At 43.6% G+C, this 19,068-nt stretch overlaps 1 protein-coding gene across 2 annotated transcripts in view; it reads left to right on the forward strand.

Moving 5' to 3' along the window:
* Positions 1 to 19,068, forward strand: part of GRID2IP (Grid2 interacting protein) — an 81,576-nt gene that overhangs the window by 29,083 nt on the left and 33,425 nt on the right. The window contains exons 1-6 of one of the 2 annotated variants that reach the window (XM_018561967.1): positions 769 to 966; positions 7,121 to 7,372; positions 9,385 to 9,470; positions 11,819 to 11,888; positions 13,334 to 13,428; positions 14,665 to 14,845. In XM_018561967.1, the coding sequence (XP_018417469.1) occupies positions 932 to 966; positions 7,121 to 7,372; positions 9,385 to 9,470; positions 11,819 to 11,888; positions 13,334 to 13,428; positions 14,665 to 14,845 (719 nt within the window). In that variant the 5' untranslated portion in view covers positions 769 to 931. Of the gene's footprint in view, positions 1 to 768; positions 967 to 7,120; positions 7,373 to 9,384; positions 9,471 to 11,818; positions 11,889 to 13,333; positions 13,429 to 14,664; positions 14,846 to 19,068 lie in introns of those variants that run through there. The other variant, XM_018561975.1, reaches the window with a different exon arrangement.

Here is a 19,068-nt window from a genome sequence, read left to right on the forward strand (position 1 = left end):
AGGTGTATAATTTTACGGGGGGGGGGGGAGGGAAATTTTTTTTGCCTTTAATATCACTTTAAAGATTATAGAGCTGCATTCATTTTCCTCCTTTATAGCTGCCTGGGGTCAGCTTTATAATTACCATATAACATGTACTTTCAGAAACAGCCCCATCTGTCGGGTATACGTTGAGCGAATTTGAATTTTAGTTTCTGTGCGCACCACTCCCTCACCCCAGACTGTTCTAAGTGAGTAAGTAGGTCAGAGGCAATAAAAAAAGACTCACCTCTTTTTCCTGTTTCTAATTGAGATTTGCTTTTATCTGGGGTACTGTAGGGGGGTATGTACAGATACATCCTGTATGAAGGTGTCAGACGGCAAGTTATGCCCTCGTACCTCTTCAGTAGGGGAGATAAGTGTTAATTGGTTGTATATAGTAAATTCAGCTCAATTTGTAACCCTGCTGTTCTTTTCAAATGGGCCAAAGTCCTTCACTGGGCCACCCTGTGCCCCTTGGGTCGACCTTGGCCTTGCAAGGCTTTGGTAAGAGTAAGAATAGAGTGAGGAGCAGGAGATGGGTTAATAAGCCTTGTCTTCTCTGACTGTGTAAACTCCCTCTCTTCACTTCCCACCGTTTATTGCAATGACTTAGCTGCGTTCCTGTGGGCATACTTTGTGATTGAGGTTTCACAGCCAGCTCATTAACAGCTGCATCCCATGGGTTTCCAGGGAGAGGGAAGGAGGGGCAAGACACAGGGGAGAAGCAGAAGACATCACGGTTAGTTTTCAGGAGCAACTAAAGCTTCAGTACCACGGACAGCGGCAACCGATCCAGCAGGAGTGATGGAGTAGGCAAGAACATCCTGCCCTGACATTGAGGGACCTTCCTGACCCTGACCAGCTAGTCAATATACTGATGGCAGACTGGCCCATCTAGGAAGACGGAAACATGGGTAAACATCAAGGATTTTCCAGACACTTTCGGTAGGTCAAAGTCAATTTTTAACGAGTATTGATTCATATCATCAATGCAGGCACGCTTCTAAGGGGCTATCAAATGCAGGGGACCTCTAGTCTTCATTTTCTGTCTTCTCCATTAATCTTATCATGGTGTGGTTATGTTTTGTACACATCTTTTCTATGTATGCTTTGTAGGCATAGAAGTTTGATGGGGGCAGGTATCTTTACTCAAGCATAATCTCAGCACAGTGGCTTAGTGGTTAGCACTTGCAGCACTTGGGTCCTGGCTCGCATCCTGGTCAGGCCACTATCTATGAAGTTTGCATGTCCTTTCTGTGCTTGCATGGGTTTTCTCCAGGTTCTCCAGTTTCCTTCCACAGTCCAATTACATGCTGGTAGGTTAATTAGCTCCTGTCTAAATCAGCCCTATATGTATGTATGTGAGATAGGGACCACTCATTGAGGGTGGTTGGACTGATGTGCAGGGTGCTGCGTAAATTGCTGACGCTATATAAATACCTGTAATAAAACACAATCAGCCTAGTAATACTGCACAGTGATTGTGTTTAACTGTTCCTTTTATCTCTGTTCAAATGTATGGGTCACCTTAGAATGAATTAATTAAAGATGCCTTCTGTGTGGCTTTATATGTCATTTATTTGATCTCAGCAGCCCTCAGCAAGGATGCTCACAATGGCACTAGAGGGAGACATATCTCTATATAAACTTAATGAAAAGTTTGTCCATGATGTCCAAAGTCAACAGTCAGTTTTTATTTTTAACATATACTAGGAAAATCACAACTAGGAATTTGGCTGCTTTGGGCAATGCAGACATTTACCATTTCTTCTTTTTTTTTTCTATGTGAGCCTCATTTTTTTAAATGTAGTCTTTAAAATGAAATACATTCTTTTATTGGTTGCTATGGGTAGCCCACACATCCTGTTCAGGACATATTTCACATCTTAAGGGACTGGAAGAGTTCACTGGACATCTTCAAGGTGCACCTGGTACTCACCTGCAGTGGTGGCATCCTTTTTGTAGGCTGAACCCATGTTGAGTCTTTGAGTTCACTAGGTACAGGCATACTTCCCAATCATCCCTCATTAGAGACAGTCCCTCTTGTGGGACCAATTCCCTCTGTCCCTCCTTAGTTGCCTCTCTTTTCATCTTGATCTATGAAAATGTTCTATTTAACTACCAAAAGTATTATTATGCACTTCAGCCGTCATCCGATCTCTTAAATATCTTGTTTGCTATTTGGAAATGCCAATATAAAGAAAAGGTAATGGTGGAAAACAACAATTCTGGGTTTTTTCAGTCATCTTTGGCTTCCTAATCGTTCGCATAACGGGGGGCATGGCAGGGATGTGTCTATCACCTAAATACATTGTGTTGCAAGGTGTCCCTCTTTTTTCATCACAGAACTTTGGGAGGTAAGGTACAAGAGACTTTACTACGGCAAGATTCACTCTATGCCTTTGATTTTGATTAGGGTTGCACAGATACCAAGTACAGTACTCGGTACAAGTACGAGTACATGTACCGATACTTTTGAGCTCTAAGACTACACTAGAGAAAAATTCAAAAATTAGGAGGCAGCTATCATTTGTAAGGAGCACACAGAGCTCCTGGGATTTGTACATCTCTCTTTTAATGTACGATTTTGAGCTCCAAAACTACACTAGAGAAAAATTCAAAAATTAGGAGGCAGCTATCATTTGTAAGGAGCACACAGAGCTCCTGGGATTTGTACATCTCTCTTTTAATGTACGATTTTGTTTTTATAAATATAAATAAAGGGATGCACAGATACCAGTTTTGCGAGTACGAGTACTGGTACTTGCCGAGTACTTACAGGTACGAGTATTGATACATTTTTGTTTATTGTCATGTGACAGTTTTTCTAAAACAATACAGACTAATGATTTCAGGACAGTGGTGGAGTGCCAGAGCCAGGTGCCAGCTGCAACCGCTGCAACCCTGGTAGTTCTCATGAAAATGCCAAGTATCTGCACTGGTACTCGAAAAGTATCTGTGCATCCCTAATTTTGATCTATACCCGATGTATGGCGAGACACAGGATGATATTTCACCGGCAAACTGGAGTGAACCTAAATGAGTTGTATGGGAGACCATTCTGTCACCCATGAGCATAACCCCAGGCCTTTCTTCAGAGTAGAGTTCAGGATGTTTGGGAATTTTATTGGATGTCCCCTCCAGTTGGGCCTGTAGCAGTAATATCTTTTATCTGGCATGGAAATACCTTAGAATCCTGCGGACATGGGTTAAACCAAAGAATATCTGGCCTGTTCAACTGGAAATAAATGTTAAATCAGTCAATATTTATCTGGAAAGGGAACGGCACACAGTAGGGGCCATTCTCAGTAATTGCACTGTATGTAATCCTCCAGCACTTTAGCCCTGCTGGCTTAAATAAAAACTCTTTGGAACAATAAAATTAACATAAAGTTCATAGTAGTCCTACGTTTTATGTATGCTTGGAAACCGCCCTTTCTTACTAATGCACCTCAGCAAAATGTGGTCCCTCTCTGCTGAGGGAGCAAGCTCAGCTGGTGGTTCCACTGTCACCCCTGACATGATACATGAGAGATACACAGGTCAGCTGAAGACCCCGGCTTACTCTGCCATAATCCCTACTATGGCAGGAGGAAGGAGGATGATAATAGCAAATATCTTTGGCCCCAAAAATGTGGCCTCACTTGTGTAAGGATTAGAAGAACACTCTACTATGGTGGAAATAAGTTTGTTGGTTTATTCAGCTCATAGCAACCTATCAGAATTCATCCTTGGTTAAACCGACTTCAGTAATGTATAACTTGTTTGGTTATTATGAGGTACTGTACTCATCATCATTACTATTACCACATATTTGGCTGTTTGTTGCATTTTGTGCTCTGGGTTTGTACTTTGCACCTCATCGTAGCTGCTTTCACTGCTGTACTGAATACACTAATATATTTATATGTATAATGCAAAAAGAGTTTGGTAGGCACTCAGGGGTCTTCCACAGGAGTATATGCATCAAAATAGGTTTATTACATTACTATTGATGCATTTACTCCTGCAGAAGACCTTTGAGTGCCTACTACATCCTTTTTTGGATCTTTACAATCGTGTGGAGCCCAAAGGCAATATCTCTTGGATTGAGTGCTGGTACTACTTATCTGAATAATATATACACCATAACATTCTGACCACCTAACTAATATTAAGTAGGTCACCCTTTTGCCACCAAAACAGCCCTAACCTGTTGAGACATGGACTCCACTAGACCTCTGAAGGTGGGCTATGGGATCTGGCACCAAGCCATTAGTAGCAGATCCTTTAAGTTCTGTAAGTTGCAAGGTGGGGCCCCCATGGATCAGACTTGTTTTTCCAGCACAACCCACAGATGCTCAATGGGATTGAGATCTGAATACTTGGGAGGTCAAGTCATCACCTCAGACTCGTTGTTGTGTTCCTCAAACCATTCTTGAGCCATTTTTGCAGTGTGTCAAGGCACATTATTCTTCTAAAAGGGGGCACTGCCATCAGGGAATACCGTTTCCATGAAGGGGTATACTTGGCCAGCAACAATGTTTAGGTAGGTGGTACATGTCAAAGTAACATCCACATGAATGGCAGGTCCCAAGGTTTCCCAGCAGAACATTGGCCAATGCATCACACTGCCTCCGCCGGCTTGCCCTCTTCCAACAGTGCATCCTGGTACCATCTTTTCTCCAGATAAGCGTCACACAAGCACCCGGACATCCATAGGATGTAAAGGAAAATGTGATTAATCAGACCAGGAAACCTTCTTCCATGGCCCAGTTCTGATGCTCATGTGCCCATTGTAGTCGCTTTTGGCGGTGGACAAGGGTCAGCATAGGCAAACGTCACTTTATTTGTCAGTGGTCATAATGTTATGGCTGATAGGTATATATAATATATACAGTATGCAGGTACAGTATATATATGTAGTTTTATATTAGATATATGCCACTGCTATACACATGTAAAGCAACAGGCCTCATAGTACTCAGTGTAAGTGTATAATTAAAGATTTGTGATTGGTATAGAATGGCACTCCTCTGCGGCTCCTCACGATTGGGATTTCACCGCAGCAGGCTGGGAGATTAATATCATTGTAAGCAGCAAATAATTTAAACAGTGTATAAATCTGTTTCCTTTTTTGTTTAGTTAAGGCGATTTTAAAGGCTGCAACATGTCAAAAGCAAATCACAAGACACTTTGAGCTTTGTACTTTGTCTGAACCCGGAGAGATGAATTTTCATCCTTTGATCTGAAAATACCAAGGTGGCAGACACAGGCAGCTGCAGAAAGAGCCCGGGCTTGACGGATGGTGTGTGCATGCTGGCAAGCTGACTTTTATCTTGCTGCTGGGATAATTATACGATGAGCCCAGCTCTGCCAAATCTTCTGAGGCTTGCCTCAGTTCCCTGTGGAAATGTCAGCACCGTTGGGAGGAGAGGAGAAAAGGAGGAATGAGAGAAAAATTAAACGTTTGGGAGAGAAAGGGTGTACACGAGACAGCGGATCAAAACAGTTGTCACGCTGTGACACCGTAAAATAAGATGTGAGGGTTTGGTCCTTGTGTATAAAAAGTGTCTGGAAGAAGAAGTACCGGCGTTCCACTAGGGAACGATTACATACTAGCGGTTGATTTTCTTCTGAAAACTGAATTCCAGCTAAATACTGAATTGAAATACTTATAACGGAGCTGTTTTACCTGCCAAAGGATTTTCATTTCTGTGCATCCAGTCCAGACAGCACAGCCAGGTTGGTGACCTGACTTTTTTCTGTTGCAGTTAAGCAATATAGTCTGGTCACTTGCTTGCCTCCAGCCTGTGATTCGACAGTAATGGAAGAGTAGGAGACTGATAAGCCTGCTGTTCTTCCCTCCTATCAGCATTTTCCTTTTTGGTGTATTTGTATGAATCACACTTGATTGGCTCCTAGAGCTGCCACTCCCTCTCCCAGCCTTCTGTACATTCGACTACATGACGCTAATCACACAGGAAGCGAAGGGAACACAGATGGCAAAAAAAAACAGGCAGGGGTTATAACTCTCTCTTACTCTATCCAAAACTATAAAAAAAAGTTTGGGCTTCAGTTCTACTTTAAGCTTTAAAAAATATCTAAATCAAAAACAAAAACTGTACTATGCAGCTACATATTGTGGTGGCTGCATTCGGTTTTTGTTTATGCACGTTAATATGTTTACTTGTTCCATTCTCAACCCTTTTTCGGTCAAGGCACCCTTTAAAAGTATGCAAAATCTTGAGGCACCGCAGTCTAAAATGGAATGGAATTTAAGGAGGACCTAACACAAAACACACAAAAAAGCTGGGGTTCCCCTTCACATCAAAGCCCTGTTTCAAATCAGGAGCCCCATTTCACATCAGATTCCATTCTTCACATCACAAGCTCCTCCTTCACATCAGGAGCCCTCTTCACATCAGAAGCCCCCCTACACATCAGAGTCCTCACTTTATATGAAAGCCCCCTATCACATCAGAGATCCCCTTTCACATTTGGATTCCACTTCAGATCAGAAGCCCTCTTCACATAAGAGTCCTCAACCCCACCTTTGCATCAGACACCTTCCATCACAGAATTTCAAAGCACCCCTGTGGAAGCCAGAAGGAACCCTGGTTGAGAAAGGTTGGTCTGGAGAACTATCAGCTAGTTGCCTTAGTAAAAATGAAGCTAGTAGAGCACATTTTGTTGGGCAAAGCCATTGAGACCCTTTAATGGATTAAGCCAGAAAAAGGATGCCTTAAAGTAAATCGTGGGAGCTGCTCTTCCTAAATTGCTTTTGTAGGTGCCTGATCCAGAGGATTTATCCTTATCCACTTCTCACTTCCTCGCGAGTCACTGTCCATGTGCAAATATGTTCCTCTATTTCTCTTGCTGCAAGCTTGTCCTTACCAAGTAGTAAAGAAAAGGACAAGCATAGCAGCCTTAGAACTTTCCAAAATTGTCAGTAATGACTATTACTATTAGTAATTTTCATTCCACTGGCTACCTGTCTATAAAGATGGGCAAGGCACCAATTTAATATGTCTGGTAATGCAACAATGAATTTTATTTTGTGGCCTATATGTGCAGATTGCTGGGCCAGATCTCATCGCTGTGTTTCTTATTTCAACAGAATCTTTATTCCCAAGAAGCATCGGCAGCGTTTTGACCATGTCGTGTCCCAGAGTCTCATCAGCAAGATCTGTCGATCCAGGACCGAGCGCAGCAACCGCCTACGGAGAAGCCGCAGTGAGGACCATCATGAGAGGCTGTTGGTGTCTACAAAAGCAGCACAAATGCCACACTGCCAGGATGAGCTGGGCAGGGGACTGAAGAAGAGCACTTCACTAATAGCTGGCAGCGTGGGCGCAGGAAAGCCACACAGGTACTAACAGTGGTTTAAATGTCCTTTATGGAGGGGAAGGAGGGTCTGACATAGGATACAGTGGGTGATATTTGTCTGGGAATGCAACAATGATTTACTGTACAGGCATAGAGAAATGTCCATCCAGCTCCATCACCCGGATTAATTCCAGGTGCTGGCCAGTAGCCATTCACACTCTGTAATAACACCATCCAAAGAAATGCCGCCCAGTGCTCATTCATGTACATATAGTTTATTTCGTCCAACAGCCATCATGGTATGGTCCCCATTGAATAGCTTCCTACCTCTAACGCATTACAAACATAGGCGCTTAGTCGTACAGCTCGGTCTATGGCTAGGCCCGTAAGGGTGAAAGGGCAGCATTTCTTTGGACAATGATGTACTGTAGATACATATAGTAATTCAAAAGAAAAGGAGGAAACAGACTGGGTCTCTTGCCTTTGGGGTAGGCACAGTCACCAACTGGAATCCCAAGAGATAATACACAAGGTATTCTCCATGCAGTTTTTCCTGTCAGCAGCACTTCACTTACACACCTACTTCCTGCATGCTAAAACATTATTAAAGACCCAATCTCCACCCAATACCGGCTTTATTTCTCTCGCGCACTCCATTGGAGAAATATCTCCACCATGATACACACATCCACCCAAAGACCCATGACTCTTCATAATGGACTCTTCATAATGGAGAATAAATATTTGGAGAATCTAACTGCAAGAGAGAAACACCTCTGTTACGGCTTTTGTGGATTTGTGGGTGAACATCCAAATGAATGATGAGGAGTCTCACTACCAGGGTCTGCCAGGGATGTAAGAAGCATGTGCTAGTCCAAAAGTGGTCAATGGTGGGATTTCTTCTAACGTTGGGAAGATTTCCACATACTTCTTGTTCTTTCTTCAGAGCAGAAAGTGAACAAAAGAAAGCTCTATCTGTCCCCAAAAAAGGGTATAACATTAATTTCAGTACAGCGCTGCATGACGGAATAAATGTCAGTCAAAGTAACACAGCGCTGAATACTGAAAAATGGCCTGGATGGGAAGGGGGTTTAACACCCCGGATGTCAACTGGTTAAGGAATAACTATAGTTCAATACTTGTTGGGCTAACTGTCCCTCATTCCATTCATAAAATTAGCTACAGACCGTAGATCAGTGGGCAGCCTCATCTAAGGGTTGAAGCCTACTCTGGCTCAAGTGACTTTCCTTTTTTCCATAAACCCTAATAGAGAAGGTCTCTTTAAGCCTTGCTGCAGGTTTACAACTTGACCACAGCCCCATGAGGGTCTATGACTTTGACTGCAAGGTACTGGAGGTACTTAACCAGTGACTGCTATTTTAATTGAGGGTATATAGTAGGGGCTCACTATTTAATTATACTACATTATGTGTAAACTGTAGGCGCAGTTATGACCATGTGGACAGATTTCACTTTTCAAAACTTTATGGGCATTTTTGTTCTGAACAGTGCACACAAAAATAAAAAAGATGGACAGCACAGAAAAATAAGCAATGCAAAGGAAATAAACCAAAGCAGTTAAATGCTGGAAGACATTCTAAAGAATAGTTTCCCTCACTGGTTTGAGTTAGCACCTAGTTAGGGGCATTGAGGGCCACACAATAAGTTCAAACATGCAGCCCCCAGATTACAGGTTGGGCGACGGGGCTATATAGTATTCCCCTTCACTTGTCTCTTGGCTGCTACAAAAAATAGAAGCTAGACCAGCACAGACAATGATTAGACACTCTCAGAAGAGGAGACGGCTATGACGTGCTATGACGTGCTATGACTTGCTAAGGAAATTGACAACTTCTGGAGTCTAGCAAGTTCAAAGACACATTACATGTGAATAAAAAGTAATTTCTGAAAAGGAAAAACATTGCAAGTACACATTTGCTTGATTTTTGTGATTTCTGTGCTTTTACCTTCCTTTTTGTAAGTTGGTGACAGGATCTCTTTATTTAAAGATGTTTGTTTCACGCTTCCTATGTTGTGTCCATTTTTCTATTCTAGGACGGTGAGAGTGTGTAAAGGAAGCAGCAGCTTTGGATTCACTCTACGGGGAAATGCCCCTGTGTGGATTGAATCTATTGTGCCAGGTATGGTATTCCGCTGTTGGGTTCTGTTTTGTTTTTATTCTTCCAGCAGCTGGAAAGGATCAATAAAGCAAGCTGGAAGCAATTAGACATGTGCGATTCGTTTCGTTCCGAATCGAAATTCGGACGAATTTTCGTAAATTCGGACATTCGGATGTATCCGAATTCCGAATTACAGACATAACGAATGCAAACGAATCCGAATTTCCATTTCCGAAATTCGGTAGCGTTCGCACGAACGTTCGTTTCGTTTTCTGTTCTTATTCGTTTCTTATTCGTTTCGTTCGTTGGAGCAAAGTGACATTAGAGGAGAAAAATATTTTTTCCCCCTCAAATGTCACTTTTGCTGCAAACGAACGAAACGAATAGGAAACGAATAAGAACAGAAAACGAAATGAACGTTCGTACTAACGCTACCGAATTTCGTCCGAATCCGAATTCCGAATCCGAATTGACTTTCACACCCGAATCCTGAAAAACGAAATAACACAAATCCGAATTTAAAACGAAACAAATTTTTTGGCAGTGCACATGTCTAGAAGCAATGCTAGTTCTGATACCTGCATTGGCCTTGGGCAACTGGGTAGCTTCAGGCCAGTGTTGGAACTCCTGCTGGGAGCAAGTGGACTTTGTTGGCAGGTATCCCGGCTAAGCATAGGTAATAGTCTGTGGACCCATCGCATTACTGACCGCTCTTTCCATGTAGATAACATGGGTGCACCTTTAATCAACAGATGGCAACCGTTATTATGCACAAAGATGCAGCATAAATCTCACTTAGTGCAACGTTTTGGGGTCTCGCATGTCTTGCCCGAGGAAGGGGATCCTGCAAGACCCCAAAACGTTGCACTAAGTGTGATTTATGCTGCATCTTCATCAATAAATAGATGCATTTGTATTGCATCTGGAGTGCCGGTGTGCATACTTCTCTTCGGCTAAGCATAGCCCACATTCCATACTTAACCTTAAAGCCCATCTCTGAGCAAACCAAAAAAACTACCCTTGCAGTGGGGCTACCGCATACACTCCAAAGTTTAAGTGATTGTTTATGCCTAGGGGACTGGAGTAAAGCACTTTTACTTAACTGATTCACGCTCCCCCGGCAGTCAGCGCTCACTTCTTCACCCCCTCTACTTTGGCTTTTGGAATGTCCCTTGATGTCCTCATGTCTGCTGCAAGTCTATGGAATGTGATGTATCAATAGTCCTTAGACCCTTGGAGCCTGGGAGAGAAGAGGCTGCGGCGACCAGTCTAGCAGATCAAAGGAAGTGGGGATCAGGTAAGTAAAATAGCTTTTTCCTGTCCCCTAGACAAAAATAAGCACTTACCCCTTTGCATCGCAAACACTACAAGGGTAGTTTTTTGGTTTGCCCGTAGATGGGCTTTAATGATGATATACAGAATGCTAAAGCTCCCTCACACTTACCCAGCCTGTAATGTAATACGCATCTTCTCTGCAACCCTCCTTCTTCTTCAAATATTCCCTTCTCCAGCTTCATCCCTACCTACATCAGAAGATCTGAGAGCCAGGTTCTACATCAGCTTAAAAATATTCATGCTGCTCTCAGAAAAGCCAGAGGATAAAAAATAAAAGCAGACACGTAGTAACATTCTAAAAGTCCTTTACATCCGTAATATTCCTACTGCCTTGCATAAAAATGAGAAGCAACTTCTGTAATAAAGGTAGAAGAAGTTTTTCACTTGCTACTCCAATGCATTTGTGTTATACCCCCAGCCGCAGCTCCCTTCTCTTGTTGGAAAGTGAAAAGCGGCTCACATTTTTGAGTGGCCAAAAACCTCTAGATTTGCTCTTGTATGTGGCCAAGGCCCTGAATTATATTCTGCTTTACATTAGGGGACCAGGATATGCTTCACAGATTTCTCATGTTCATTAGCATTTACTGTACATGTATTTTGTAACTTAAAGGGCCTGTGTTGATGGGCTTGGGGCTTAGTTAGAGATCAGTTTGGGATGCTTCTGGGGTCATTCAGAATTCATTGACAGGTGTATTTGATCTGCAGTTGACCTGCTTCTGAACTGCAAGTGACCTGCTTCAAGTGGGTTTTGCATTCCCATAGACGTGTGATGACATGTGCACGGGCAAGCAAAAGCCCATCCAAAGGTCCAAAGTGTGACAGAATTACCTCCTAATATGCAAGTATTATTTTGCCAGGACATCAAGAATTTTAAATCTTGTTTTTGGCAGTATATTGGATAATTAGAGACCTGGCTGATTGTGAGAACATGCTCCCGGCAATTATTCCACTTTCCTACAGTCAGCACAGGGCAGCAGATGAGTATATAAAGCATGTGTCTTAGATGTCAGATTATAATGACTTGTCTTTTCCAGGCAGCCCTGCAGATGCAGCCAATCTCCGACCTGGAGACAGAATCTTGTTCTTGAATGGCTTGGACATGAGGTGAGGAGGATAATGAAGTGTTTGTTATGACTGTGCTGCAGATGATGCTGTAAGGAAATAGGGTCTCGTTCTAAAATGTGTCTTATAAACCTGTGCCCCGACCAGGGCCATACCTATAATGTTGCGTCAGGTGGCATCTCATTGGGTACAAGCCGGACGGTGGTGGTGGGGGGTGCGGCAGAGTGGTGGCCAGAGCATCCCAGCTTGCTAAGAGCTCTTAGCAACATGTGATGCTATGTGTGGCTTCCCACCCAGCTCACTGTCGACACCGGTTGCCAGGAGCGTGGAATGCTCTTGGCAACCAGTGATTTCAGTTAGCCAGGTGGGACACTGGAAAGAGCCGCTGACGGCATGGTCCAGGATCATTCCCGCCTCCCGAATGACAAGTGACCAATAGACCATTCCCTGCCAGCAATTCTGAAGTTTTGGTTTCATGATAGTGCTTCTGAATTATAAACTTACCCTACACAAGTCATCAGAAATATAGTGCACCACTTTATTTGCAAAACTAATTGTGTTGTCATAATAGAATGGGGAATCCTGATGTAAAAGGAGGGATTCTGATATAAAGTGGGGCTCTGATATAAAGGGGGCTCCTGATGTGAAGGGCGGCTCTGATATAAAGGGGGCTTCTAATGTGAAAGAATGGGGTACTCTGATGTAAAAGGAGGGGGCTTTAAATGTGAAGGGGTGCTTCTGATATGAAAGAATGGGGTACCCTGATGTAAAAAGAGGGGGCTTCTAATGTGAAGAGGAGCTTCTGATGTGAAAGAATGGGGTACTCTGGTATAAAATGAGAGGGTTTCTAATGTGAAGAGGCGCTAAGGATGTAAAAGGAGGGGGGCTCTGATATAATAGGAGGAGGCTTCTAATGTAAAGGTGTACTACTGGTGTAAAAGGAGGGGGCTTCTAATGTGAAGGGGGGATACAGATGTAAAGGGGGACTCTGATATGTAAGGGAGATTTCTGATGTGAAAGGAGGGTTTTGATGCAATCAAACCCCACTTTGTCATGTGTTTTTGCATGGGGTGCCCCCTTACGTTTTAGACTGGAGTGCCTCAAGATTTTGCATACTTTTTAAGGCTGCCGCGACTGGCAAAAAGGTTGAGAAATGTTGGCTTGTCTTGGTATGTCATCCGCCCTCCCTTTATAGGGTCACCCTACACGTTACAATCTGACCGCACAATCAAAGATTTACCAAAACTATGTAATATGAATAATATGGTGGTTGTTACTCACCTATGTCGGCACAGAGCACTGGAGGGGAGAGCATAAAGTACATTTTCAGTAGCTAAAAAGGGTATTTTGGGCATTTTCAAATCATGTGCAGGTGCAAATCATTTAGATATCATAATGTGGCTATAGAGGACTATGAAGAGAAAAAAAAGTGAGGCTTCAACTTTAAAATGTATTTAAGCTTTGTCCCCCCTCCCTTTTCTCATCAGGAACTGCAGTCATGAGAAGGTGGTCTGCATGCTGCAGGGGAGCGGAGCCATGCCTACCTTGGTGGTGGAAGAGGGGAGCATATCTTACTGCGCAGGTGAGGATCAGCAAAGCTTTTCCCTGAAGACAAAGATCGCCGACCTCAGTGCAGGAACCTCAGACCGCTAATTAGTAATCATCTTTCGCTGTGTTGACTGTTCAAGCAAATGTGAAACTCGGTTTCCGATGCTTCCTTGCACAGCCTTATTAAAAGACCTAATTAGATTAGAAGAGGTTATTTACTTCCACAGAGAGAGAGAGCTGCTGATCTGCAGGGCCGTGCTCTAAAATCAGTGTTTAAAGTGTATCAGAACCCAGGAACACAAATGTGATATATTCTATCTTACTAGTCATTAAAGCAGATCTCCGGGAAAACTTTTTCTTAACCCTTGCAGTGGCGTTACCCTCGCACTGCCAGGGTTAAGTGCTTATTTTTGTCTGGGTTAAAAAATAACATATTCACCGATCCTCGGAGCCAGCTTGCTCTTAGAGCACGCCTTCCAGTCTTTCTACCACTCCGCTGCAGCGATTGAAATGCTCCTTGGCGTCCTCACATCCTATGCACTGTATAGAACGTGATGGCTCACTGGACCTTTGACCACAGGAGCAGAAGGGGAGCGAGGCTTAAGGGACCGGTGTAAGAGTTCTGATGACATGACGTTTTGAACCGAATTGAATTTCGGACCGAATCCCGAAATATCCAAACCGAACCAAACCGAATTTTTCCACAGCTTACATGTGTAACAGAAAGTGCAGAGAGCACAGCGCTTCCAGCTTCATTGATCACAGAGAAGATCAGGGAATGGACATTCTTCGGTCTGCTGTCCATCCTCACACTGCCCCCAGAGGAGCAAGGGACCCCGAAAACCTTGGCAAGGGGGTGCAGGGGAGGGGGGAGATTTGGCATATTAGCAGGCTGGTACAAGTGATCTGGGGGGCTGTACAGCTGTTCAGATCACCTGTAATTAACAAGCACCGCCTGCTGCAAAAGATGACACCAAGACCATGGCTGCAGCATGATCAACCACTTCAAGACCAGGACATACAGGTATGTCATATGGTGCTGAAGATGTAGAGGAAGACATCTTGTGTTGTCATCATATCAATTATTCACTTTTAGTATTTCACCAAGGTAGGGTCCAGAATAAAAACACATGACCTATTGCTATGAACAACAAATGTTAACATATACGGATTTCTGTTCCGCTTCTCTTCGCGTCATTAAATAAAGTTTTGAGAATCCGAAAGCTAAAAGTTTATAATTACATTAGCACATTTTTTCTGCTGTTTTTAGACTCAGATTCAGAGACCGCCGTACCAACATCTGCTCTCACATCTCTCCAGTGGGTGGCAGAAATCCTTCCCTCCAACATTCGCATCCAGGGACGCAGTTTTAGCCAACAACTGGAACACCTTCTGACTCCCACCGAGCGGTACACGATCTGCAAAGGGCTGGAGAGCTTCTTCCAGCACAGGTAATGGCAATCACCCATCACTTGTTTTTCAGGGGCTTCTGGCACTGGTGAGTGTGTGCAGAATAGGGGTGAAAGCTGAACTCCGGCCACAAATATTTTCATTTCCAAATATAATCCGCAATAGCCATAAATGGTATAATTCCACTTTGTGTGCAACAAATGCGTTTTCAAACCCGGATATTAGCTTTTAAAAGTAGCAGTGACATCACCACTGGGCTGCAGATAACCTGTGCAGAGAGCAGAGCTGTGGGAGGGACCCAGCAGGCCCCACCCACTACAGGCTGACTGCAGAAACTACCCTAGGGGTCGGAGACAAGACCAGTCACCCTGCATAAGGAGAGCAGCAGTGACCGGGCTTTATTACAAGAGGGAGTAGAGACAAGACCAGTCACCCTGCACAAGGAGAGAGACCAGCAATGACCGGTCTTTATTACAAGAGGGGGTGGAGACAAGGCCTCCAAACAAGACTCCGATCAGATGCAGTCACTGTTCAGGTATGTAGACAGCCGCGGATGCAAGCTGCCTGAATGTAATCACTGGCAGGGGAGATTCCTCTATCCAAGCTGTTTATAAAAGCCAAGCCTAAAGCCGAACACTTGACCCAAAAAAAATCTAAGCCAAAAACTAGCCATACAAGCTTAATTTTCTCTTTTGGCCCACGGGCTGAATAAGAGAAATTGAAGCGTGTATGGCTAGCCTTAGACTTAGCTTTTTTTGGGGTCAAGTGTTGGACAGGTTGTAAGTGTTAAAACTTTCATTGTAAACCAGCTAAATATCTTCCAGGTGCATTAAAACAAAAAAATGCAGTTCATGTTCTTTAAAAAAGCAGCCACAGCCTGAATAGAATAGCCTGTGGTCTGCCAGCATGCTGTGGAAGCAGGGGTCTCTCTGCAGTGGTCCGACATGTCCCCTGCTGAACCAAACCCATAGCTTTCCAATCAGCAGGGAGCATGAGTTTTGCTGATAGCAGAGATATGGGTCTGACTCAGGGGTGTGATGGGCCTCTAAGTAGAGACCGCTGTTTCTACACAGACAGCACGGGTCCCTCTCTGCAGCATGCTGGCAGGGGACAGACTTTTCTACTCGGGCTGTGGATGTTTTCTTAAGAAAATAAACTGTAAGACTTTGGACACCGTTTTGTTTTGATGCGCCTGGAATATATTTAGCTGATTTAAACGGAAAGTTCAATTGGGCATTAAAGGAAACCTGTGCGGAAAGAAATTTGTAGAATGCCACTGTTGAGGGGTGTGATGGGCCTCTACGGAGAGGCCGCTGCTTCTGCACAGACAGCAATGGTCCCTCCCTGTAGCATGCTGACAGGGGATAGGATTTGCCACTCAGGATGTAGCTGCTTTAGAAAAAACGAAATGTAAGTCATTGAACACATTTTGTTTTGATGTCCCCGGAATATTTTTGGCTGATTTAAACTGAAAGTTCGATTGGGCTTTTGGGGTAAGTGTCAGCGAGAACGGTTAAGTGCTCATGCGGCGCAGAGGAACAGGTTCACTTGTCTGCTCACCCCAGATTTACATACTCACTTTTCTTTGTTTCTAGACATGTGCAATTCTTTTGTTCCGGATCAAAATTCGGATGGATTTTCAGAAATTCAGACATTCGGACAAATCCGAATCCCAATGCATCCGAATGTGTCCGAACCCGAATTTTTGTTTCCGAATTTCGTTCAAAAATTAAACTGAATCGGACATGTGACTTTTCTGGCCAATCGGATGAGCCATATACAGTATATACATACAATACTAAAGCTGAGGCTCCTAGACCCGAATGGCATTCAGGATCCGAATTTCCAAATTGCATTGTGGAGTTCCTGAATGCCCTTCGGGTCTAGGAGCCTCAGCTTTAGTAATATATGTATATGACTCCCAGACCCGAATGGCATTCGGGAACTCCACAATGCAATTTGGAAATTCGGATCCTGAATGCCATTCGGGTCTAGGAGATTAAGCTTTAGTATTAATATGGTATATGGTTTTCTGTGGTATTCGCAACGAATATTCGTAAACTCATCCAAAACTAACGAATATTCGGATTTCATCTGAATCCGAAACCCGAACCGAATTGAATTTTGGATCCGAATCCCGAAATAACAAAATATCTGAACCGAATTTTTCCGCAGCTTACATGTCTATTTGCTTCTCCTCGGCCGCTGTTAGCAAAGGGAAATGTCATTTGTTCTAGGATTCGGGGAGCATGTGACAGCGCTAATGCTTGGCAGTTGTCTGCTCAGGCAGCCATTACTACAAAAGAGACTGTAGCACCATGAAAAGCACCAGGTCAGTGGGGGGCATCAGTCAGGTGGCATTGCCTAGAGTCGACTGAGATGATGTCATCAGTCTGCTGCAGACAGGAGGAAGCATTTCCTCAGTCTTTTCTCCCCAATGATCAGAATGCAACATTGTAACTTTGCAGCAAGTCACAAGGTGAGAGGCTACAGCAGAGGCTGATCTGATTCAGACATTTGTGAATACAGCCAAGAACTGCACAGACACCAGGATTTATATAATTGCACCATCTCTGAGCCAGCATCTCAATCCAGGAAGTAAGCAGTGAACTTGGATGATGACTGAACAAAGACAGAGTGAAAAGCAGATGAAGGAATTTATTCATGAAGAATGTATTCATGTGATGTAAAGTTACTAAAAGGATCACTTTAACCACTTACTATACAGATATCATACTGACGGTAACATCTCCTTCCTCCATTACTGACATCTCCTTTGTGCAGTCCTTGGAATAAAAAATTCATTTGTCGAATATTGCTTTTGACCTTGGATATATTTATACATATGAATTAGATTGAAGGTCAGAATGAAGATTTGGCAGATGAACATGGTCCCAATTACTGTAAAGGTGACCTGCGTTCATATAAACCCATCATAGTGCGGCAGTGCGCCCGATGTATCAGAGTCACAATGTGACTTATATAAAGTGGAACCCCAGACAAAGCTTTCTTTTCTGGATTTGGGTTGAGTGTGGAAATGATGAATCCTGTGTCAGGGTTGTATTTCTGGTTGTCGTCACATAGAGGAGATCTGCCCTCACTATTCACCATGGTGACTATTCAGAGCGTGAGCACAAAAATTCACAGTTGTCATCCTAACAGGAGTAGAGGAATTATTTAATTTAATAATTGTGCTCTGTGCGGTTTGTGCAATGTATGTTGTGTGCTCTGTGCGGTTTCTGCAGTGTATGTTGTGTGTGCTCTGTGTGGTTTGGACAATGTATGTTTCTGTGCAGTTTGTGCAGTGTATGTTGTGTGCTCTGTGCGGTTTCTGCAGTGTATGTTGTGTGTGCTCTGTGTGGTTTGGACAATGTATGTTTCTGTGCAGTTTGTGCAGTGTATGTTGTGTGCTCTGTGCGGTTTCTGCAGTGTATGTTGTGTGTGCTCTGTGTGGTTTGGACAATGTATGTTTCTGTGCAGTTTGTGCAGTGTATGTTGTGTGCTCTGTGCGGTTTCTGCAGTGTATGTTGTGTGTGCTCTGTGTGGTTTGGACAATGTATGTTTCTGTGCAGTTTGTGCAGTGTATGTTGTGTGCTCTGTGCGGTTTCTGCAGTGTATGTTGTGTGTGCTCTGTGTGGTTTGGACAATGTATGTTTCTGTGCAGTTTGTGCAGTGTATGTTGTGTGCTCTGTGCGGTTTCTGCAGTGTATGTTGTGTGTGCTCTGTGTGGTTTGGACAATGTATGTTTCTGTGCAGTTTGTGCAGTGTATGTTGTGTGCTCTGTGCGGTTTCTGCAGTGTATGTTGTGTGTGCTCTGTGTGGTTTGGACAATGTATGTTTCTGTGCAGTTTGTGCAGTGTATGTTGTGTGCTCTGTGCGGTTTCTGCAGTGTATGTTGTGTGTGCTCTGTGTGGTTTGGACAATGTATGTTTCTGTGCAGTTTGTGCAGTGTATGTTGTGTGCTCTGTGCGGTTTCTGCAGTGTATGTTGTGTGTGCTCTGTGTGGTTTGGACAATGTATGTTTCTGTGCAGTTTGTGCAGTGTATGTTGTGTGCTCTGTGCGGTTTCTGCAGTGTATGTTGTGTGTGCTCTGTGTGGTTTGGACAATGTATGTTTCTGTGCAGTTTGTGCAGTGTATGTTGTGTGCTCTGTGCGGTTTCTGCAGTGTATGTTGTGTGTGCTCTGTGTGGTTTGGACAATGTATGTTTCTGTGCAGTTTGTGCAGTGTATGTTGTGTGCTCTGTGCGGTTTCTGCAGTGTATGT

This window comes from Nanorana parkeri, unplaced genomic scaffold, assembly GCF_000935625.1.
Source record: "Nanorana parkeri isolate BGI_ZX_2015 unplaced genomic scaffold, ASM93562v1 scaffold19, whole genome shotgun sequence".
NCBI lineage: Eukaryota > Metazoa > Chordata > Amphibia > Anura > Dicroglossidae > Nanorana > Nanorana parkeri.